The sequence below is a fragment of the Patagioenas fasciata genome, chromosome 12 (assembly GCF_037038585.1).
Source record: "Patagioenas fasciata isolate bPatFas1 chromosome 12, bPatFas1.hap1, whole genome shotgun sequence".
Classification (NCBI taxonomy): domain Eukaryota; kingdom Metazoa; phylum Chordata; class Aves; order Columbiformes; family Columbidae; genus Patagioenas; species Patagioenas fasciata.
In genome coordinates this window covers 24,208,280-24,232,908 of record NC_092531.1, presented here as the reverse complement: position 1 = coordinate 24,232,908, position 24,629 = coordinate 24,208,280, and the positions used below count along the sequence as shown (strand labels likewise).

The 24,629-nt window shown below is 42.2% G+C and overlaps 1 protein-coding gene across 3 annotated transcripts in view; it reads right to left on the bottom strand.

Annotated features, from left to right (window-relative positions):
• Positions 1 to 1,863: 1,863 nt before the first annotated feature.
• The window catches only part of FBN1 (fibrillin 1), a 145,578-nt gene continuing 122,812 nt past the window's right edge, over positions 1,864 to 24,629 (bottom strand). For 2 of the 3 annotated variants that reach the window (XM_065847842.2, XM_065847841.2), the window contains exons 45-66: positions 24,350 to 24,472; positions 21,238 to 21,363; positions 20,347 to 20,463; positions 19,804 to 19,932; positions 19,436 to 19,555; positions 18,860 to 18,985; positions 16,741 to 16,890; positions 15,480 to 15,545; positions 14,634 to 14,750; positions 14,211 to 14,330; positions 12,510 to 12,632; positions 11,956 to 12,087; positions 11,274 to 11,399; positions 10,568 to 10,774; positions 9,866 to 9,991; positions 9,526 to 9,648; positions 8,526 to 8,642; positions 7,620 to 7,748; positions 6,648 to 6,767; positions 5,182 to 5,413; positions 4,086 to 4,260; positions 1,864 to 3,139 (exon numbers count right to left, since the gene is read on the bottom strand). In XM_065847842.2, coding sequence (XP_065703914.1) covers positions 2,750 to 3,139; positions 4,086 to 4,260; positions 5,182 to 5,413; positions 6,648 to 6,767; positions 7,620 to 7,748; positions 8,526 to 8,642; positions 9,526 to 9,648; positions 9,866 to 9,991; positions 10,568 to 10,774; positions 11,274 to 11,399; positions 11,956 to 12,087; positions 12,510 to 12,632; positions 14,211 to 14,330; positions 14,634 to 14,750; positions 15,480 to 15,545; positions 16,741 to 16,890; positions 18,860 to 18,985; positions 19,436 to 19,555; positions 19,804 to 19,932; positions 20,347 to 20,463; positions 21,238 to 21,363; positions 24,350 to 24,472 — 3,194 coding nt within the window. In that variant the 3' untranslated portion in view covers positions 1,864 to 2,749. The other variant, XM_071814092.1, reaches the window with a different exon arrangement.

Sequence of the window (24,629 nt, the reverse complement as noted above, 5' to 3'; positions counted from 1 at the left end):
CTGCCAAAATACACGTCAGCTGTCAAGTTTACAAGATATAGTTACAACACACAACAAGAGAATGATTTGAAATGTACAGTAACAAGCCATCTTTGTTAAACTCTGTTAACGAAAAATTACATTTATTATCCGTGCATGCATCTACACTGGGTCACAAGCACAACCGCAATGGAGGGAAGCCACGCTGGTTTTTCAAAAAATTAAAGATTTTGCCATTTCCTTGCATTTGAAAAATATCCTTTAAGTGCAAAAGGATACACATTCAGCAAGACCTCTGCTTCAGTCTGCCTAGTGCTTAGAGGCATTCCAGGATCCCACTGTCCAATCAAATACAGGAAATGATTTTAAATCACTCTGTAGGGTACAAACCACTTTTTAATTGCAGGTCTCACGTAATATTATGATGCGACCTTTGTACTCCACTGTAACTGAGGAAACTGCAGAAATTCAAACAAACGTAAATAATTGTACATGTACAGCAACTAAAAGTGACAGGCAAAAGCGACATACCAGGTACAGGGCACCGCTGCAGGGAGACAGGCGAATGATTGCACGAGAGAATGGGAGTTTATGTGCAAATCAGTACAGCAAGACTGGACCTGCCGTTTTTAAATCACTAAAAGAGAAGCTGTCAAGGTGTCTTGTTTCTGCAGCATAACAGGGTGACTGCAGAGCTGTGCAGGCAACACACAGCCTGCTGGAAAACAATCAAGGAAGCTTTGGCATGATAAGGTGTTACACAGCAGCTTAAATGCTAAACCGACTCTGCAGAGTCCTGGTCTTTCTGAACTCATTCTTCACAGTTTCTCTCAGTGTTTAAGGGCTGGAGAGAAAATATCAGACTGTACACTTCACTGTACACCATACGATCTTGCACGCTGGCACCAAAAACCACTCCCAAGGCGCTGAAATAAGAGTGCCACTTACAGCTCTAAAGTGCTGATGATGTTTCGCCAGAGTTATGCAACATGTGGAAAAAATACACTGTTCAACATTTGGCACACTAATAAATAAAATCCAGACACGGTCTATTAAAAATATCAAAGTAACCCTGTGCACAAGCTCCTTTTTATATGGTTATGTTTGTTATGCAGAAGAAATCAAAGAGAGCTGAAATCCAATTACAGAAAATAATACAATTTGGGGTGAATTATTACAGTACATTTCCCTTCCAAAGCTATTGTAGCACAATGTATGTTCCCTCTATCAACTACACTGCTGTCCAGTCAGCAGTTTCAGCAACAACACTGAATTTCTTCTTCCAGATTTTATAGCATCACACCTCAGTACAACCTTCTGTGGCTGATCAAAGATACACACGGCGCTTGCGTATACAAGAACACCCACACCATCGAATAATTCAGTTGATGTTAAAACCCAGCTACAAATTGTGATGGCTTTTGGTATTGGATTATCCCTTTGTTATCACTCTTAGATTATTTGACAATAGCTGTTGGAGTAGAGGTAAAAGAATAGAATATCTTAAGGCAGTTTTAGCAAACAAGAATTTCGAAATCGATTAAATGTATTTTCTCTCTAATGATTTAACATCCACTTCTGCATGTTTTGGCTACGAAAGTTACTTATTGAAAGGATTATTCAGGTCAAGTCAATGGAAACGTTCTAACACTTGCTTTCTGGAGCCACGCGATCATTTGACAGAGGTCCGCCACTGCTGTTTAGGTTTGTGAAGGTTTCCGTGTCTCTTCTGCTCTTCCTGTGCATGAAGAACGAGCGAACGGCAGCAGCGCACCTGCAGGGAGAGAGCACCTGTGCACAGATACACAGCCAACCCTACCGATAATGCCTGCGACACAAGAATGCAGTTTGTCACACTTTGAGCAAGAATACAAGGCCACAGAATAAACTAAAAAAAAACTGTTTTATTGTGACATTTATGACATTGAACCCTTGTTGATATGAATGACTATGGGCACTCCTGACACGTTACATAATGTCATGGTGTAGGATGGCACTGATTGTCATCTGACGTTTGAGAATGTTTAATGGTCCCTACTGACCTCAGTGCATTTCGGCAAGTCACAGAAACTTTATCATCAGGTTTGTGTATACAGTTAAAAGTAGTTGGTCTTATAAGCACCATTACAAACCCTCACATTAAGGGTATTATTAATCTAGTTTACAAATGCTTCATTGATAAAAATAGCATGATTACAGTATACACACACTTAATTTACATGTAATGTATTATAGGCATAACTGAGATAAACTACTGAGCTAACTTTGGTTGATTGAAGTATTTAGACTGAATAATGGCAATTTTGGCTTCTAAGTTGTGTAAATATTACAGTGCATTTATAAATCTAGGTTGAACATTTACTAGCACCAAATGGATATCATAAATGGCTGACCTAGTAAGTTGTAGTTGGAGAAGCGAAGTTTAAGAATTACAAAAATAGAGCTGTCCATCGGTTGAAAGCACATTCTTGTACCTCTGCTGAAATGATGACACGGCTCAGCATCAGTGGCCAACTTCCAATGATCAAAGTCCCAGTTTTCAAGATTCAACATATCAAGGTAGCTGAGCTACGTTTAAAAGCCTGAGGAAGTGGTTGTTCTGAGCTAGGGTATTCATCCTGTACCTTGTTTATGTAATAATAGAATAGTGCTCGTTCATACAAATGTATTCATGTAAGATTGTACCTATGATATGGAGAATCTGATTGGGAGAAATATTCAGTCCTACCTACCTATCTTTGGTTTAATTATTTGGTCTTTGGTTGATGAATTAATGAAGCAATATCTGAATTTTCATTTTCAGGTTATCTCCCAGCTCACCACTGAGGTAGTCTTTGTCATGTTTCTCTTCAAGCTGGTTAAGTTCCTTCTTTTTATAGAGTGGAATACTACTGATTTGTAATGAATAGTTTCCGGGCACTGGCTTCTTCTTTGTGAAATGAAGGTAACTTATCCCGTCTTTCTTATTGATTCTAAAGAAACCGTCTTCATTTCCGGAGTCAATTAAATATCGGTTATGGTTTGTCAGTGTTGTGAGGGCAGGAAGCAGTTCCAGGATGCGATCTTTGTTACTGAGATCCGAGATGTTGATGGAGAAGACTGCTGCTTTCTCGATGTCCCAGCTGGCGAGACTGATCGGCGGCTCCAGCTCCTGCTGATCCTGCACAAGAACAATCGATGTCAGTCGGTTTTGTCAGAGAGCGTTTAACATGCGCCTGTGTGTATGTATTTCTCGCCTAGCTCATTCATTATTGATAAAATAATTTTTAAAAGGAGATTTTTGTAATATGATCTGTCAAATCCACTATTATGGGCGTAGGACTTGTCAGGATGTACGGTCTTTGTCACTGTCCCTGCGAGGCTAACGGGAGCCTGAGATGCACTGAGTGTTTCTGCACATGGGTCCCGCTGCCTGGCAAACAAAGTCGCTCTGTGCTTATAGTCCGTGACCAGAGAGAGCAGCAAAGGCTTATTCCTCTCTGCCAGGGGAACCACAAGCCGATGTGAACCACCATGTGCAGCAGAGCGCAGGGTCTGCGGGGACGGCACGTCATTTAGGTGAGTTTTCTGCTTTGCAAGATTTGCTTTGTTTAGGTGTGGAGCCAGGGTGGCCGGTGGCAAAGCGGCATCGCCCCTCACCTCCGAGCGATGGTGGCTGGGCTCCCCGAGCCCCCCGTGCGCGATTCGCACTGCAGGGGCAGGGTGACAGCGTTTCAGACAGCACAGCAGCTGCAACGCTTTCGTTTGGGAAACAAGGGAAGCTGTGTGTCACCTCTGAGACAAACCCAGCACTGCTCACAGAGAGTACAGAAACACACTGAAGAAAAAGAGTTTATGACTTCACTCTAGAGAGCTGGATGGGCATTTGAGTGTTTGACGTGACAGACAGGAGGTGCGCAGGGCGCCAGAGGACGACCTTTGCCTAAGGACAGCAAACCACTTCAGAAAGCCCCTGCACAGACTACTTGACATCCAAACCCAGCTCCTTGGTCTGCTCTGTTTGGGGTGGACATGTTTCCTGCGGGACTGTCTCTTGGCACACCTCCTCCTGAGACTGGCTTTCACGAGACAACCGCAAACCCTTTCCCCCAAAAAGGGTCAATTACCTCTGCTTCATTTGCTGTTTCATTAGTGCTTCTGCGTTTCCTTCCTCTCTTGGGATAGCCATTGATTTTACATTCATAACAAGCTTCTGGAGAGAGGGAGTTGTCATCTACTTCTCCACCGAGTGAAAGCTCTTGTCCTTGACCTTTTCCTAGCCCCACTCCAGAAACACAGTGTCTGAGGAAGGAAGAAACTCCAAATGAATTCCAGTGAGACACAGATCTTATCAAAAGCTGAATTTGGGGGACTGAATACAAATATTAAAGTAATTATGTTGCACTCATTTCCTACGAAAAATTTCTGCTGAAGTCAACAGGCAAAATTCTCATGAACCACAGTGCAGCAACGTCTGATTGTGGGAACCTGGCTCCACAAGGCTTTGCCTAAGAGAGACCTGCCAATATTTAACAGTATGAAACATTTCTGTTATCCAATCTGGAACACGTTAAAAGAGACCAGTTTTCAGAAACTGCTCAAAAATCTGAAAAGTGAGGTCTTTCATCATGTATCCCGAAGTTTTTAGTCACTTCTAAAATGTAAGCCATAGTCTGCTTTCCATTTGAGTTGCTTGCTCCACCATGATGCACAGCTCTAATGCTCCCACCGGGAAAAGTGAAATTGGTTTTCTTGATAAAGCAGACATTAAAAAAAATATTCATTTGGAACACAGAAGAATATGGAACATATAAGAGCATAGAGAATTGTTATTGCAACCAGTGGGTGAAGCCACTTGTATAATATCGTTTGGAGCTGGTGGGGGGGGTTTGTTATTTTTTCTAAAGGAGACAAGAGATGCACCACAAATCACAGTGAGGGGTGCGAGCTCTGAAGGAGCAAGCTCAGAGAACCTGGCCAGCTGCTAGGGTGTGCAGGAGAGAGGTGAAAGCAGAAGCTGAAAAGAGGTAATTTAACCTAGTAGCCTTCACCAAATTCATTCAGCATTAAAACCATGTTGTTCCCTTCCCTTGGTTACCGGTCCCCTCCCTCATCTCCAAAGTCAGCTCTTGAGCACCTCCAAATCCTGTCCCCCTTTCATTGGTGACAATCCCCCTGGTTCTGGACAGGACAGTCTGTTAGTTTAAAAGGAGAAGCCCTTACCCTTGTCCTATTCTGAAGTAACCAGGTGGACATCCACAGACATAGCCACCTTCAGTATTTGAACAACCATAACTGCATGGGGCTTGCGAAGAACCGCATTCATTGATATCTTGGCAACCTCCACTAAACTGTTCATACTGAAATCCGGTAGGGCACATACATTTATAGCTTCCCAAAGTATTGTGGCAAGATGCTCCTCCACAAATGTGTGCACTGAGACATTCATTTTCATCTGGAAAAGAAGCAGAACATAGCATGTTAGCTTTTACTCCCAGGTGTAGTCCAACGCGTTGTGCTTGACGGCTGCTGAACGTGCTGCACCAGACACAGGCGGCGAGCGGGGCTTGGCCTCACCCTTGGCAAGGGCAGCGCTTGTGAGGACACGACTACGACCACACAACAGAGCAACATTCGGGCTGCTCTACAGAAGATGTTTCACGCCACATCAGCTCACGCTCTGGAGAGCAGAGAAGCAGAGGAGGCAATTTGGTTCTGTTGTTATTGTTGTTCCTCCGGAAACAACTGAGAAGAATAAATCTTTGTACAGCCAACAATCTGGTCTAGTAATCCCATGTTCACAATGCTATTCAATGTTGAAGGAAAAGAGTGAGGAGCTCTGGCACCTTTTCCAGGCACTGAAAATCCCTCCCTACACACTCACATTTAAATATGAGGTAAAGGTAAGGTACAGGAACAAGTAGTAAAGTAAAAATACAAGCAGCTGTAGATACAAGAGACCACCAGATTCTGAGCCAGCCCTTCTCCAAACTTCCCAAGTGCGGCGCTGTAGGAGTCCAAGGTCAGTTCAGGCTTGTTTACTATAAATGGCCCGTTTTTAAAGGTAGCCCATGTTTGTGCCCCCTCCTCGTTTCTCTTGTACGTCACAGGCACAGAGCACTGGAGCACGAGCAAGCTAACGGCACAGCAAGGACGGCATGACACGTCAGGAGGTTTGGGAAACAACATTAAAAGCAGAGACCTCTCTAGAGCACCACAGTGATAACAAGCAAAGGTGTTTTTATGTTTCTGAAAGCAAAGAAAGCCAAACAAAGAGTTATGAAGCCCTTTGTTCTCAGAGAGGTCAAACAGCTCATCTCTGGGTTTTCACACAAGATCAGCTTGTATGACGCCCATTAAATGTGACCAAAAAGGCACATAACTTGCACTAGAGGAAAAAACATTCCTGCTTCTCTTCTTCAAATATGCTGCATGCTACACTGCTGAACCGCACAGACACTTTTCCCATGACTTCTGCACAGGATCCAGGTCTGTCTGCTCAAGTCATATCCAACATCAATGCTCTGCACACACAGCCCCATCTACAAGGGCTCAGAGACTCGTGATACAACCAAAGTTTAGATAGTGAAGAAAAAGAAAATAATGGCAAACTGCACCATCACCCTTCACTTCTTGCTGCTAACAACTGTAACATGCATTTAATGTATGAGTTTTAAAACGTGACTTGCCAACACATTGGTTCCATTGGTAGTGCTGGAGATACCCTTGTGGGCAGCTACACCTGTATCCTCCAATTATATTTTGGCAGCCATGCTGACACCGGTGGTTTCCATCACATTCATCAACGTCTAAAAAGGGGAGATACATGGTGAGTTTTGGGAGAGAAGATCGAATTACACTATATTTGAAAAAGTATGTTACAAATAATCATATATATTCATATATTGTATATATAGAGCTATATTTCAGGATCTTCCAACAACCTGGCCAGTGCTGGGAGATCATTTCAGAACTTTGAGGTTCAGATTTCTGGCTCCACAGCAAGTAACTTAGGGCAGAAAATCACTGAAAGCTCAAATTCAGCCACAATTTTCAGAGCTTTTGCATTCTCCTATGGAGCAGACAGCAGAAAGCCATTAGTATATGGGACCCCAAGGCTATCCTAAGGCTCCCAGCTCCACAGCAGACAGTCCCTTGCTTTGATCCAAGCATCCAGCCCAGGAATCCCACGATATTTCTTTGCAGAGCAAATCAAACTCTAACCCAGAAGAAGTCTCAAGAGGTTGTAGGGACCCAGAGGAATAAAGTCTGCAGCCCTTGAACTGTCTCTTTAGCAGATCGCCTTGGACATGCAAGGCTTCCTGTCCTCGGGGAGTCCCTCAGAAATCCATGGAGGATGCAACAGAAGTTTGCTGAACTTACAACGCTTAAACTAAAACATTCCAGGCTAAAGTGAAGTCTCAGAAAATATCTGTCCAGCTCTTTAGCATCCTGCAATAGATCTATTGATTCAGGTCCATGAAGAGAAATACTGCCTTGGTGCTGAATTTCCGTACCCCACTTGCCTTCAATCTATATATGCTTACTCCATAGGTTTTGGTGCTTACTCCATAGGTCCCTCCTTGGATGACAGTGTGGCTAAGAGAAGATGAAGGAAAGCAAGTGAAGGCCCAGGTAAATGCACTGTGTGTTGCACCTACCTTCACAGCTAAGCCCGGTTTGGTCGAGTGAGAAGCCACGCTGACACTCACAAACAAAACTTCCTGGTGTATTCTGGCAAATGCCCTTTGCTCCACATAAGTTGATTTCAGTAGCACATTCATTATTATCTGAAGGAAACCAAAGCCTGAGCGTTACTTTTTTTTCCTTGTTGCGAAGATGACCATTTAGTAATGCTATTGTGACAAAAGGTAAAGAGACACCAGCAACGTAGCTGTCTTACCGCCCTCTCCATTTTGCACTTTGCACTGCTGAAGGAGAGCTTACACTACCTACATTTTAATTTGAAAACACTAACAGCACCTATGGGAAGGAAAACACTCCTTTTCTTCACCAAGCCTATGGAGGGCGGTGTTCCAGTCTGCAAACACCCCCAAATTCACAGCAATGGCACAGCACCACCAGACTGCCACAAGCAGGACCCAACTTGCAGAGCAGAAAAGAAAGTTTTGCAGGAAATGTTTAACATTTCCACAGAATAATGGGTATGTGGCTAAAGGACAACTGCAGAAATGTATGTGTCATGCTTATTGTTTCAAGAAGCCTTGACATGATCTCTAATGTGGGTCCTGCAATGAACTACGGGAACAGAAATATAATAACTCTTTTTGCTCAGTGGGTAAGAAAGGGTGAGGCAAGGATTCCAAGCTGGTGTTTTTACTGTCTGCTTCTTGCAAGTGCAAAATTCAAAGACAGAGATTATGAAAGCAAAGGTAGAAGGGATGGCCTCTTTACATCTTCTCCTCTGGCAGGACTGGGATCAGAAACTGGCTTATGTTTCCATTTGGTTTCTCAGGAAGCCGATTTCATCTCCTTGCTACTTTGCTTTTGGAATAAGAGTCAGTAATAAATCGCAAATCTGCATCTGCCATCCCCGCGTCACTTACCAATGCAGGCTGTGTGGTGCTGAGTGAAGCCGGGAGGACATTTACAAGTGAAACCCCCAATAGTGTTGACACAAAGGAACTGGCAGTTGTGCTGCTTTGTTGCACATTCATCGAGATCTAAAAAAACCATGAAAACATCTTTCAGTTCAGTTCCCTATGGAGGACCTGACCATTCAGATGGACTTGAAGAGAAGAGTTTACCAATAAATAGCGTATCAAATAAAGCTTTAGAATCTACACCTCACTTTCCACAGTGGCTTCCAGATCCTCTCATATGAAGCCCCACAGCTGGGACTTTGGAGGTACGCTGGTGGCCATGCTAACGCTGGATTACAGACCTCACTCTCATCTGTTGGAATGATGCAATTACATAATTAGCGCTCTTACTGCAGTCGATAACTGGGAAGTCACTGTCTTCATGAGAAGCAATGGCACATTGCAAAACGGTGTTGCGCTCAAGCATGCTATTACTCCAGAAGAAAGAGAGTTTAGAACTGCTGCTCTGACTTGCACCATTTCAGTCAGATCTTTGCTACCAAGATAAAGAAATCAATTAAATTATAATAAACTTTCCAAATCTCTCCCGCACTGCTGTCCTTCACTGCGGCTGCTGCAGAGGTGGCAGGTGAAAACTCTACTGATGCTGGACAACGCATTGCAAACCGTACTCATCTTCGCATCCATTAAGATACACTTATCACTGAAAAACACAGCTTAAACCAACCTGCTTACCCAAATAAGACCAATCGTATATACTATTGGTTAGGAAGTCTTTTAAGATCAGCTGCCATCAGCCTGCAAAAATTCCCATGGATCTACTCTTCACCTAGATTATCAAAGAACTAACAGAAACACCAGCTCCATCCCGTACAGGTCACCTCCACTGTCTCTAGTGGAAATACAGGTATCAAGGAGAGGCAGATTTACATAACTGAAATGTCCTTGGAGTGGTATTTGCCTGTGAAACACAGAGTTCACGCAGTAAATTCTTGATTTTTACCTTTGCAGCTTCTCCCATCTTCTTGCAGGATGTACCCTTTCGGACACGAACACTGGAAGCTTCCCTCCGTGTTTTTGCAGATGAAGTTGCAAGGTTTGGGGGACTCATTACATTCATTCAGATCTAGAAGAAGCAAAACCAGATACCTCAGTGGTGATGATCGAGATTTGTGATGTTTTTCAAAGCGCTCAGGAGGCATCAGAAGGAAATAAAAATCCCCAAAGCATTCTAACAGTGACATTTCCTTTTCTCCTTTGTCAAAATCTTTGTATTTCCTTTTTCAAGTAATCTCTTAGGAATAAACTTCCTCTATATAGACACACCATAATGAAAAACCTACCTATGCAAAGAGTGCCAGTTATATCTGTAGTATAGCCAAGGTTGCAATGACAACGATAAGATCCCGCCTCATTGATGCATTCCCCATTACGGCAGACGTCATGAATAACCTTGCACTCATCAATATCTGCAATTAAACAAGAACTGATTATACACAGCTTCAACAGATTCTTGTGACTTGCCATGAAAAAAACCCACACCCTACATTAAAAAGTTACATAAAATATTAAAATATTCCACAGGTTAATGAGAAATCTTAACTAGAGAAATATGGAATGGAAGATTAATAGAACAACAACTTTCAAATGCAATGAAGAAGTGGAAGCGAACAACCAGAGCTGATCATACATTAGCCTCCATAAATCAAACATGACTTGGCTTTCACGTACACAAATGACTCTTAATCTAATTTACAACACACTCGAATGTGAGAATGCAAATTCCTATTTGAGTGCGTGTCAATCAACCAGCATGCAAAATAAATATCTGCCAAGTTGGGATGGATCCCTCACGACCCGGAGCCTTTGGCGACGCACCCTCCTCCCAAAGGACTGTACTCTCTCAACATGAAAACTGATGGAAAATTGCAACTGATATCCAAAATATTTAGGACCTCACAGTGTCCAAACATGCAAAAAGGGAGTTTATAATTTATCGCTGAATTTGGAATTGTGCAAGAGAGCCTTAAGAGAGAAATCAGTACCTGCTCCATTAGACATGTATCCTCGGCCATGAGGGCAAAGCTTCTTGAAGGCCACGGTGCCTGGGAAGGGGCAGACCTCGCAGTTCTGCCCCCAGCCTCGGCCACCGTCACAGCAGCATTCAGACTTGGTGACAGAGTTCCTGTTGCTTGATCCGATCTGACACATACTTTGTAAGACTTCAGTGAAGCAGTAGCCCTCTCTGTTGTCTGGAAGGCAAATTATGCATCGCAGAGAATTCTAATGGTGACGACCTCCAGAGGGTCATGAGATATTAGGAATTTAGTCAGAAATATAAAAGAAAGGGCATACTTCACCCTGGGACTGTGGAACTGAGAGTGAAAGACTACCAGCAGTAAGAAAGAGAGCACGACATCTAAAGGAAACAAAGAAGACAGGAGATTTAGCAAAAGGTGGAAAACAAGTTAAACTACGCTTATAAAAAAATCTGTTTCTGTTTGAACCCAGAGAAAAAGGACTGGTTGAAAATGAGGAGCAAAGAAAAGGCAGAGCAGCACGTCAACGCAGCTGCACTGGCTGCAGCAGCCGTGCCGCAGCACGGGAAGAAAGAACTTGCAAGAGGGCACCTACTTACAAAGGCTCCTTCCCAAAGGCATGTGGAATTCAAGAGCACGTTTTCTCACTACACATTTCAACCACAATTCCTATCAAAGCGATAGTTCATTAGGGTGTTAATGTGCACCTTACCGAGGCATTCGTTCTGGGTGTCACTGACAGTGAATCCCTCATTGCATTCACATCTGTAACTTCCCACGGTGTTTATACAACGGCCGTTCTCGCAGATCCCAGGTTTGGTCTGACATTCGTTCTCATCTGTGTTTTTGAAATGATATGAAAAATCAAGTCCATTGCTGGATGAATGCAGGTTGGAGACATTTGTATGGAGTTCTTCAGCTGTGCATCGGCCTGGTTAAACTTGCAGAGGAAAATGACCATCCAGCTCACAATATTATATATTTTGTTACTATATTTTCTCTGCAATACATTCCTCACTGGTTTTCTAAATTCTTCATAGTTACAGCTGCACTTCTGAATGGCATCCAACATTTTAAAATTATTCAGATCTACAGATTCATGCTAATAGAGAAAAACAAGCTTACAGCAACGGGCCCCATTCTCTGCTTTCCTCACTCAGAGCAATTCAGCAGCAGCACAAACTGACTGTAAAGACAGCCACATCCACATTATTTACTCACTGCCCACATGTGCACAGCTGAAGAGCAAAGAATACGTAGCACCAGGAGATCCATTACACAGGTAGTTGTGTAATTCTTCCCCTGAGTTCCTCAACACTTTGTTAAATCCAAAATTTTCAGCTCTGCTGAAGAACTGTGTGTTTCAAGAGCTTCAACACTTCGGTGTCACTTACCTATGCAGCCTTCCCCGTCTGGCCTGCGCTGATAACCTGGTCCACAGATACACATATAGGTGCCAATTAGGTTTTTGCACTCCATCTGTTTTGAGTCGCAGTCATGAATTCCTTCTTCACACTCATTCTGATCTAAAACACAAGGTTTAGGCTTCATTATACAGACAATCCTGGAAATTCACTGTAGTAAATCTTGACTTCGGAATTTTGATTGTAATCAAGCTCTATGCATACTATTATTATGCTAAACTAACCGTAAGATACACTAGCCTAGAGCAAATTGCTTTCTCCCAAATGCCCATTTTCAGGGCAAGACAAAACCATACCATCTGATATGACCTCACTGTATGCAGATGTATAAGTTTACAGGCAGGACAGGGCTAATGCAATCAATTGCATAATGCAAACCATAGAATTTCATCCAAAATTCCTTCTGACTCGGTTACTTCCTAGGATTAAAACTCTGGCCCAACAGGGCAGTGAGTCAGAGCCCTACCCCTGCAGGAACTTGAAATCATTATCTCGTAACTGTGAGAGTCTGGCGGGAGCTTTACCTCGGCACATTCTCCGGTCCTCTCGCAGAACGTACCCTGCGGGGCACTTGCATTCGTAGGATCCAAAAGTGTTCACGCAGCGGAAAGCGCAGAGCAGGGGGTTCTGAATGCACTCGTTGACATCTGGATTTGGAGCAACAAAGACCACGGGGAAAGTGAAGCATGCACAGGTTTTAGGTACAGGCAATACCACAGCTCCCAGTTTACCAAGGGCTATATTTTAACAGTTGGGGACCCACGGTTCTGCGCATTCTGGATTTGTGCACAGGAGCAGGCACCAGACACGTCAGGATGTTTGCGCAGCTACCTGAAGTTTCAATATCTTTAACGGCAAGCAGCCAATGGAAACAAGATCCAGATTCATGCTGCCAAAATACCGTTTCAGTTAAAACTCTGCCTTTTCCACATCTAGGCTGGTTTTATGACTGGGTATTTTTAAATTCTAGATGCGCTTCTTCAGCTTCTTTGTAAACTGAATTCTGTAAAACAATATCCTTCCTAGAAACATTATTCTGAAGTGCATTTACATAAGCTCGGGGCTACTTGAGTAATTACTGCTACAGAGTGATGTTCATGGACTCCCCTAACTCCTCCTCTACAATTCGAGCTTTCGTCCAAATTCCACAGGGAAGCGAATGAAGCTCTAGCTGTATATAAAACTAATGCAAGCTGATGCAAAACTGGAAGCATTCTTTTGTACGGGTTTGCAAACAAACAGATTGTGGCAGATAATTTAAGAACAGCTGTGCCAGGTCAGAAGAGAGCGTCAGAATGTCCTAAGACGTTCTCCCCTCTCTGGCTGTAACAGGAGGAGACGAGGATTAAAAAACCCCATAAAATGTACGCAGAGATCATCCCTTTGATACAGGCTCTCAGTTTAGGGACCTCCACAGCCAAAAGCCACAACCAAACTATCAAGCTTCATTTCCACTGATGGATTAGCACACAAATTTGTACAATCTCTTTCTGGGTCAATTTATACTTGTGGCCTCACAGCAGCGAAGAGTTCCACAACTTAAGTATTATGCATATAAAAATGTTTGCTTTGGTTGGTCTAACATGTTCCATCTATTTTTGGTACCCTTACCACTTGTGGATTTATAAATTTAAATTATATATCTTTTCGACCACATTTTCCACACCGAAAAATTCCAGTCTAATTAATTTTCTGTGGCTCTTCTGCAACACTCCTCCCTTCCTTACTCCTCCATTCTTTGTGTATTTTCAAATTTCTATTTTTGAAATGAGAGACCAAAGCATGAAAAGTATTCAACCTAGGGGTACCACGGTAATTGTCTTGTACTGTGTTCATCTCTTCTGTTTTGTTCCCTGTTTTTCCCCAAACCAACCCCAGCAGTCCGTTGCATCATCCACAGTGTCTCTCTTTACTCACAGGTCGTCCAGGGGGTAAGAAAAAGCATACACACAATAAGCAGCATTTCTGGGGAGCGTTCTGGAGAGACCATGCCCCACCACGCTCCTCTCTGGGAAGTCCCGTAGCAGACACTACCCGCAAGCCTGCTCACCCAACAGTCAGAAAGGCGCACCACGGTTCAGGTGGATACAGGAAGGAGGAACCTATTTTTCTGTTTCAGATAAAGATGCATTGTTCCAAATGTCCATGTTTTTTCTTTTTAAGCTCCTTTAGTGTCCCCGGTTGCATCTGAAGTCAGGAACTGTTCGAGCACACAGGACTCTCACCTTCACAGGTCATCATCGGTCCAGGCTCAAATCCCTCAACGCAGGTGCATTCAAAGCCTCCCACCACATTCCTGCAAGTTCCATTTCCACACGGGTTTCCAACAGCACATTCATCAGTATCTGCAAGCAGTTAAGGCCAGAATACATGGTTATACTCACCAAAAAGGTATAAAATCTGCATTGTTGATTGTACAACCAAAAAACGCAAAAATACAAAATCCAAGAACTCAAGTTACTGAATTAGAGTCACAGACTCCCAGCATAATTTGGGATCACTGGAGGTTAAATGGGTCAAACACAAGCTGGAGGAGATTGCTCAGGCCCTGCCCTGGCAGGTTTTAAGCACCAGTGGCGATGGAGACTCCACAGTGTTAGAATATTCAGGAGATTCTTTAAAATGGAAGACGAAACAGCTTTACTTACCCACACACTGAGCTCCTTCTAGGATGTAACCATACGGACACTCACAGCGGAAAGACCCATCTGTGTTGATACACTGCCCAAATTTACAGTTATCTGGATCAAGGCACTCATCCACATCTACACCAGAAATACAAACACAGTAAGTGCATTTTACTTCATGTGCTTTTAGTTTTCTCTCAAAGAACAAGTGTTGTTATATTCCTGAGATCACAAAAAAATACTAGTATTCGATATATTTTGATACTATATTTTGATATATTAGGATGAGGGCACAATTTGTCTTGCAGACCAGCTTTCAAAATGCAGAAATTGATTCTAAACGCCAGATAAAAAGCTCTCTGACTGGGGCTACAGGGAGACAAGTAGATATGAAAAGCAGTAGTCATCCAGAGCTCCTTAAATGAACACTTTTGCCAATAAGGCTGAAGTGCTGTTTGTCTTGGGAGAGAACAGAATGTGCTGAAGGGATGTGGGAAACTGTGCTTTGCACTTCTGGAGGATTAAAACCATTTACTGTAAACAGGCTACGTGTGTTATATAAGAAAAGACAGGTATGCTGTGTGATCCATTCTCTAGGTCCTATATAAGTGTCCTAGTGAGTCTGCTCAGCATAAATTAAAAAGCCAAATATGCTACTCTATAATCTTAATTTCTGATAAATAAGATATTCAAGCTTGAATTAAAAACCAGTACGAATAATTGAAAAAAAACTTATAGATGTTTCCAGAATTAATGGCTTTTGGGTATAGTTGCAAAGGTGTTATTCTCAATTGAAAGGGCACATGGCTTATGGCTAGAAAACGGCATCCTGGTGCAACAAGAGCACCGTGCAGGTCAGGCTCTTACCCAGTCTCGCGTCACCAGGTCCAACAAGGATGCCAATTCCGAACGGACAAATCTGTCTGAACGCCTCTGTAAAAATAAAACCATACATTCAATTCTATCTTGACAATCAGCATTACTCATCCACTGATACCAACTCATCCACCTCATGTTCATGTCCATCTGAAGTAGTATGTAGATGTATGAACTTATAATTTAATCTTACTTTCATGTGAAAAGTGTATGCTCACTCTTCTCAGACTCACGTATCTTTAAACTGTTTCTTTTTTAAAAGGTGAGAAAAATGGCCTTCATAGCACCCTCTTAGAACAGTTTGGACTGTGAAAAATATATGTGCTGCTATGTATACCATGCTTTTCCAACCAGCTTTGGTTCAAATGCTCCAGGGCAGTGGAATGAAACATGCTCAGGCAATAAGCCTGGGAGGAATATTGCAACTGGCACATCTGATTCTCTTTTCTTCCCTTGGCTTTTGTGAAGACTGTCTGCGCAACATCTACATGACTTATTAATGAAACGAACTGTATTAACGTATTGCTGAAACCAGTAATGCTGTTAACCACATTTGTCAGCGTGAATTAAATCTGTTCAGCAAATTGCACCATGATGGTACAAAGGCCTGTTGACTTGCTTGATGCCCAGTTACTCAGTCTGACAAAGGATACTAAGCAAGGAAAGCATTTCTTTAGCAGCAGTCCAGGGAGCGTTTCCTTCAGCAGGGCCTGTGTTTTGTCATTCCCTGCTAGTTTTGCAAATCTTCATATTAACAAGACTGCAAATTTAGATTTTTTTTTATAATAACAAAGTGCTGTCACAAAATGCAACAGGGTGATTTAGATGTGGATCTAGTTCAACTGTTTTTTTGCTGTTGTTATTTTAAATAAATTAGATTTCATGTTTATGCCGCCCCTTCCTACTTATTTACAATTAGATGAGTTCTGTTTGTGTCTTGCAGGTATTTCCATGCAGAGTCTATTCAGGACCTACTTATTACTTTCCACTTTCTGTATGTGACGCCTCCAGAGCAAAATACCAGCTAATCATACTAACAAACCTGTCAGCAACCAAGGAATACGCTTGAGATTGGACTATACGAGGAATGTTTTTTTGAGACCCCAATGGCACCTCCTTTACAGAGAACAATCACAATTGTTAGGGTTAAAACAATTGGGAAAAAAGCTTTCCTAATTCCTTCTTATATGAATCCCAATCATCTTTCAGTTCCAAGAGGTTATTGTGACAGTGGGGTAAGTCAGCAACGCACCATCTGCTTCCTCTGGGCAGAGCTCACAGGGGTCGCCCCATCCCTGTCCCTTCAGGGCACAGCAACACTCTTGTTTGGAGTGGTTTCGGGACTTCGGCACAGAGCATTTTCCATCTTCAAATTTGGTAAAGCAGTAACTTACTCTCAGATCTGCACAGAGAAATAAAATGTTATGAGCAGTTAGGGTGACTACAGCACAGTTTTCACTCAAAGGTGTTAACTGCAAAATTACAGGAAGCGCCCACAACCAAACACCCAACTCCATCCGAGTCTATCAGCAGGGACCATTGTGTGTGATGGGGAAGGATCTGAAAAGGGAGGGGAGCTCCCTGCCCCAGTAAAGGAAAGCTGGGGGATAGTGTCCTACTGCAGTCATGGAAAAGGAAAGGCTTTTCTCTTTTGTCCAGCAGAGATAGAAGGGCTGTACTCCCCTCTTATCACCACTCCTCTTTGGAAAAACTGAATATTGGCTTATTTTATTTATGATCCATTATTAGTAAGAATCACTTGAGTCAAGAGATTTCAATCAACTTGCAACAATAATACAGTGTAGTGTTAAGATGAGACGCAACCTTCCATAGCACTTTGCTTTCTCATTCTTCCCAAAGAAAAGTGGCCCAGTGGCAGCACATTGGACTCCGCTGAGCTGAGCGAGCAGGGTGCTGGAGCAGAGCGGAGCTCACCGTCCCCTGGCAGCGGGACAGCAACGGGGCAGCGGTGGAAGCAGCTGCTCAGCCAGTTTCTGGCTGCAGCATCAACATTGGGCAATGTCCAGACTTTACAAAAGTCCTCGGTAATGGGAAGTTTGAAACAAAACTTTGTTTGGCCTGAGATACTTGGAAAACAAAACAAAAAACAACCAACCAAAACAAACCCCCAAACCCCACAAAACCAGTCTTCTCCAGGGGATGCAGAGAATCCCACTTCAAGTTCATACACACAAGGGTGAATTTTCCTCTGAGATGTGTGATCTATTTTCATAAAGAAGAAGATTAGGCTGCATATTTTTTTTTCATTTGTTTTTGGGTTTTTTTATGATTTCTTTTCCTTACCTGAAGAGAACAATACCCTCAGTCTGACAAAACCTCATTTACACAAGCGACAAAAGCACAGCTAAAACAGCGTGCTGCTTTCTCGAAGTTGAGTGAAGTAACTGTGCCAAACTGCATGGTGGTTTGGAGACTTGGATGAACATTTACTGCAGGTTGGATTCATTTTTACCAAAACCACAGTTTCATTTAGCCCACTGTGAAGCGAAGAACTCACTATGGTGTCAACAAGCATCACCGTTCTGTGCCAAGCATAACTACACAGGTCCTTATAAAGGTCTTACTCATGAGTGGTTCCCACTGCGCACACCGTGTGTAGGACATTAAATGATGTATCTATTTAATAACTTCCTAAGTCTTTAAAATAACTCGCTCCCTAATTTGCTGTGCTTGTTCTTTATCCACAAAATAAACTAACCTATGGATTTTCATTACCAGATATTCAGCTTTTAGGATCTGATCTCTGCCCATGTTTAGGCTCTGAACACTTCATGTGGTAATCTAGAAGCCAGAAGATGCTTCAGACTTTTCTAAGCAGATGGGTTCTCATTGTCCACACAGCACTGTGCAATTTTTTTCCATCGATATTTTTTCCACCCACACATTTGTGGAGAGGAATAGCATGTAACAAGTGTTAGGGTGAATTTGGTAAGTGCTAAGAACAGCGTTATTCCTGGAAACGCTGCCTTTAGCAGTGCACTGCCGTAGCCTCCTGCCTGTGGTCACGCTCCCCCTCCACGTCAGACACATCACGGCCTATGTAGAGTCCAGGTAGCCCCAACATTTCATCCACGGGTGCAAGAAAGGGCTGCAGGGCAACATAATTTCCTCACTTAACCTGGTGCATTTAACATTATCTTCACCCCTTTTATTGCAATGTTCTCTTTAATGACAAACAGATGTTAGGGCAGGACAGAACCTGGCCCCAACTACAGAATTATCATGCTTTCCTTATGAAAAACACTGTTTGAGTCCAGAGTCTCCTTGTTATATTAGAAACAGGCAGCTAATAAGGCTTTTATAAAACAGAAAACAAATTTTGAAGTGCCAGAAAATAGGAATGAACTTACCTTGGCATCGCCTTCCTGTGGAAGACAACACAAAGCCTTCTGGACACAGACATTTGAAACTGCCTGCAGTGTTGCTGCATGTGCCCAGGGCACAGATTTCTGGCTGTTCCACACACTCGTCAATGTCTGAAAGAGAAGTAATTCAGGAGATGAGAAATAAAGATGTCTACACTGGCAGCTGTACTCTATAAAATGTAACCTTACATCATCACTGATATCTAGCAGACTTGAAAAACAAAAAGGTCAAACAAAAAGGAATAGACAGAAAAAGGAACAAGAAATCCAGGTGCAAAATCTAGGGTCAGTTTCCAAATCCTCATGCAGTGGGCAAATCTCAGCAATGAACCATCAGCCCAACAGCCTGGAATTAGAGTTTTCTTGGGATCAGATAAAGTTGATCTGCTTCAAACAAAAGCTGGTCAGACTTTTTCTAGGGAGTGACTTACCAGCGGCCACAGTTCAGGACTGTACACTGCCACAAAAGACTAAACATTACTCATGTTTAGATGCAGAAGATAGTGATAACAACTGTGAGCAGCTGCGGAAGGGACAGAAGAAGGATTGTTCTGTACCCACCTTCACATTTGTCATTCTGCAGGACATATCCAGGAGGACAGATGCATCTGAACGACCCGTCCAAGTTCTGACACGTGCCTGGTGAGCATTTTCCAGGATCCAGTGCACACTCATTGACATCTAAAAGAAAAAAAAAAGACAATTTATTTGAGAGAATTGCTGTTATCTCAATAAACCTACAGCTGAGGCTGCTTTAATTGTGATTCCATCAAACTGATGGTGGAACTTTCCAGGTAGTCATTGTTTTCTTCTGCTAGGTACAATGATAACGGTGTGTCAGCTGTCTCTGACCTCTTCTACTGTTTCACTAGGAACATGTCCTCAAGGTTTGCTGCACCTTTTTTCTACCCCAAAAAGCAAGCACTCACCAACACAAGTCCTTCCATCCAGAGCCACCTCATAGCCTTCATTGCAGAGGCACTGGAAGGAGCCGATGGTGTTCACGCACTGACCGTTCCTGCAGAGCATTCCATTTCCACTTGCACACTCGTCCACATCTAAGAAAAATAACATTGAAAGATATACAAGAAACACCTGCAACAAGTGAAATTGGGTAGGTGAGATTTCTTTTTCCGCTATATCAGCGCAGTAACTGATAATACATAAATAATCCAATTTCAAAAGCAAGTGAGGGGAAAATACCACTATTGGTCTAGGTTTTAAAATTGTCAAATTCAAAAGGAGTATTAAAAGGTATGGCATATATCACATGCAAACGTTTAAGTGGCTACAGAAAAGTGAGGAGTGCATAATAAAAGAGGTCTTTTCAGACTGAAGGAATCAGATTTTGTCTTTAATCACGCAGACCATGCAAGGTGTGATTCTAAGTCAATAGAGAAGATGGCACTAATGGGACTTTGATCACACGTAGAAAGTCTTAGAAACACACAAATGGTCTCAACACTCCTCACCTATGCAGTCATTGTTGTGTGAGAGGATGAACCCCAAATTGCAGCGGCAGTTGAAAGAGCCAATGGTGTTTCTGCAGGTTCCGTTGCCACAGGCGTCCCTCTCACACTCGTTAATATCTACAAAGGAGAAAAAACAAGCAGCAAGAATTTTAATCACTGATGGGGAAAGGAAAGCCTGCAGTGATCCCACAGGCAAGAGAATAATCCAGCAGAGCAAATAGAAGGGGAAAAGACTGTTGTATCTCCCCCAAAGAAGATTTTACATAGGTTTATATACTTCATATTAACATACACAAAATAATCGGGGTCCAACAACCATTTATCCTACTGTGGCTCCTATCTCACCCTTCCCAAAGGAACTCTCAGCTATCTTTAGTCATAAGCATTCTGAAATCTCCCCATCTTGCTTGGATAACAGGTTCTACACTAACAGCTATGAATGGGTTAAAGAAAGAATCTCCCTGTTTATGAGGATGATTCTGTTTCTGAAAAGGGCACTTTTCTGGCAAGAAATCTCTTAATTTACTCTGTTAACAAGTAAGTTGTATACAATTGCTTCATTGCAATATTCATCTATTAAATTTCTTGCCTGAAGGTATAAATGAGACAAGATGCTTCGGAAAATTCTAAGAATTGACCATTTTTCTGAAAAAAGCATTCATTAGACAGGATATGTATTTTTAAAGGTCCACTCTACTGTAATGAGATGTTCTTCAATCATTATGAGTTTCCTGTCACCTCTAATTGATAGATATGGTGGGTTTGCACCTTTGCTTGGTGGTAAATGGCTCACAATTTCAGTTATTTTAACACACCTCCTTATGACAGAAGGGAGAGACTTAGCAACTACTTTAATAAAAGCCTAAGTACAGCTTAATTTTATATACTTGCCTATACACATTGTTCTGTCATCATTGGTCTTGAATCCATTGTGACAAATGCAGTAGAAACTGCCAACAGTGTCAATACACTGCCCGTGGCTGCAGATATTGGGTATTTCTTGACATTCATTCCGATCTGAAAACAGAAGAGCAGTGGAAGATGAGGCCTCTAAGCTACAGGGCTGGAAATAAGTATTAGCAGCAAATGTGATAGCTAGAATCCAGTGCATGGCTCTAATTAAAACCAGTATTTTTAATTTATTCATGACAAAAGCATTACTAAGTAAATCTCAGAAAAGAGGCTATTTGCTTGGAAATTACCGTTTCCAACATTTGTGGAGCTGAAAAAAATATAGCATAAAATGATACTAACTACACACAAATTCTTGCTGGAGGGAAAACATATTGCCTTGGCTTTGAAAAGTAGAATTAATGATGTGAAATCGTATATGGAGATTTCTCAGTGCTGTACACTGACTGCAGTAGATATGAAAGTCGCATATAAATCACAGTTTGTATCCTTCCCATGAAAGAAACTACTTGCTTTTAGCTATGTTTGATCACAGCACAAATTGCTTGATTAACTCACAGAAATCATACAAAACGGGAAGGGAGAAGAATCCCTCACTCTTCTCACTAAGCTCACAGAGGGCTAAAATGCATTACAGATTTATCTACCCATTGTGCGGAGATAAAGTTGGTACATGTATACATATGTGTTGCAGCATCCATGCCTCACGCAAGGTGATGATTCTGTAAACCAAAGCTCAAATGGCAAGGAGACATTGCTATACGGAATCAGAAGACATTTTGCCAACAGCAGCAAACACACAACTGCATAATTCTGCAGAGAGATGGGGATTTGCTGCTGCTTTACAACAGCGGGGCGTCTGTCACATAGCGCAACAGCTACTTGGTACGAGTGCTCGCAGGCAGAATCCAGGATTCTATCAAAAGTAAATGAAATAAGATATTAAAGAACAAAGTGCTTGCTGTCCAGCACATTTCCCTCTGCGACAAATCAGAAACACGAATCTAATGAAGTCTTTCTGCTGATCTGGTGTCCAACAAGTGCTGGTTTGATTCAATACACTTCCTGGCGTTTTGTCTGCTGCAGCTCCAAAATACGAGAACTGAGGTGCTGCCGTAAGCTTGTATCACAGTCAATTACACTTAGTGTTCAGTAATTTTCTGTTACATGCAATCTAAGCAAAGCAGATGCAGATTCATAAAAAACCATCCCCAATTCATTGCAAAACTGAGTCAGATTGTTCCTAACTGCAAATAACTTCATGCACTAACTCTTGTTTTCCTGCCTCTACATTCTACTTGGCACGTGGACAATCCTGGTAGTCCCCACACCCAGGATTACTGGATATCACCTGGGGCCATGAGTAACATGGACAGTGGTTCACTGAGGACCAAGCTCTCCCAATGCTATTAATGATACTGCTGCTAATTAGAGCCTAAAGGAGGCGGAAAGGATGGATAACATGCTGTCTTCAGAACTCCTAATCTTCACAGCTCAGGAGAGTAGAGCTGAAAGAAAAACTATCACTGTCTTTGCTGCTCTGTGGGCAAATGAACAGTGAATTAAAGCTCCAGGGAAAAGTCACTTCTTTCGGGGTAAACAGACAACATTATAACTTTTTAAAAAACTGAGGGAGAATTGTTTTAAGTGCCAAAAATGAGTTTATATCAAAAATTCGCCATTATACCACAAATAAATTGCCCCAGAAGAGCACTATTTTGATAGTAAGATAAATGCAGTACTCACAGTACTAGCGGCTGTGATACATCAGTTCAGATTCAATAGCACATGAACTATTGGGAGTGATCATTCTCCATGCAGTAGCGTGACTGATCCAACACTGCAAGGAGCTCAAGAACTCTCTGCTCTCAGCAGAGCGGTTGAGAATTTCCTTCCTTTGCTGGACCAAATTATTTATCAACCACTTTTCTTTTGACTCAAACTGTGCAACTTTATTTTCGCTAAATATAAAATTAGAGCAAAATACAGGGAAGTATTACTATTTGTGCCAATTCACGTTGGGCATTGTAACCCATATCAGAACCTTCCCTGGCTCTTCCTGTACTGCTTTAATGAACCCATAACAACAACAATTACATTAGGAACATATTGAATATTTACATGTGCCCCTGTATAGCTTAACAAAACAAAGTTTTAGTTCTCATAGGAGTGTTCTGGTTGCCCCTACACCCTTTTCCATCAAGGGTCACATGAAACAATGAAGAACTGAATTGAAGGGAAAAGTACACTTCCTAAAACTCAAGTACTCGGAAGTGAAAACCCAAGGAAAATGTTCCCAGTTTCCATTGTAATTATTACTTTGTTCAGAAATATATGTAATATTTACAGCTGCTTGGCTCACAACAGTCTTTAAAATCTCTACAATTCTTCCAGTAATCAAGATAACACGAATGGCACTCTGTACTACGATATTATAAGAAAAAGCAAATAGATTAGAGAACGGCGGTCCCATTCAGTGAGCATTTAAAAATAAAGCTCAGGGACCTGTTTAAATCTACATAAACAATAAGCTTTTTAAGTTAGTTATTGCATGTGGTCTAGCAGGTGAAGGTCTAGCAGGTGAAGGTCTAGCAGGTGAAGGTCTAGCAGGTGAAGGTCTAGCAGGTCTCTACCTTATCAGCAGAGACCCCAGCAAGCAGTGAGTTATTTGTCAAAATACAAGTGGCAAATTGCTAAAGCACATCTAGCAAATTATAAAGAAAATCAAATAATTTATGCAGAGGAAGGTCCCTGTTAGGCCCGCACCTGAATTTTTAGCATCAGAAAATAGTTAGTCAAAGGTAGAGAATCTATCGGTCTTCCCTCCGTAGACAGGACATGGGTGAAGAAAAACATTCGTGTTTGGTGGGATAAAGTGGAAGACAAACACCTACTCAGGTGATTAACTCTCATTTATGCCTCTATGGGACAGACCCACTAGTCTTCTGGGAATTATCCAAATGTTCCTAGGATGACCTAAGGAGGGTTCTTGGAGCCCAGACAGTTTCCTGCTATACCACCTTCCTGAAGAGGAGATACGCTTTTTTAGACTTCTTTTAAAATCTCGCGCAAACAAGCCAGAAGCACTCACCAGCGCAGCGGCCCGTTGACGTGAACCTGTAGCCAGGTTTACAGTCACATCGGTAGCTACCGGCTGTGTTGACACATTCTGCGTTCTGCTGACACACTGGTCCATTCTGGCATTCATCAATATCTGTCAATACAAAAAGGCAATTTGATAGTTATGGTAAGCTGGCGCTAGAAAGACATCAAAACCACTTTGTTTTTAAAGAGTATGACCTTACCCAAATATAGGAATTTCTTTCTAGTTCTGAAAAAACAAATATACCCATGAAAGCAGATATTTGGTG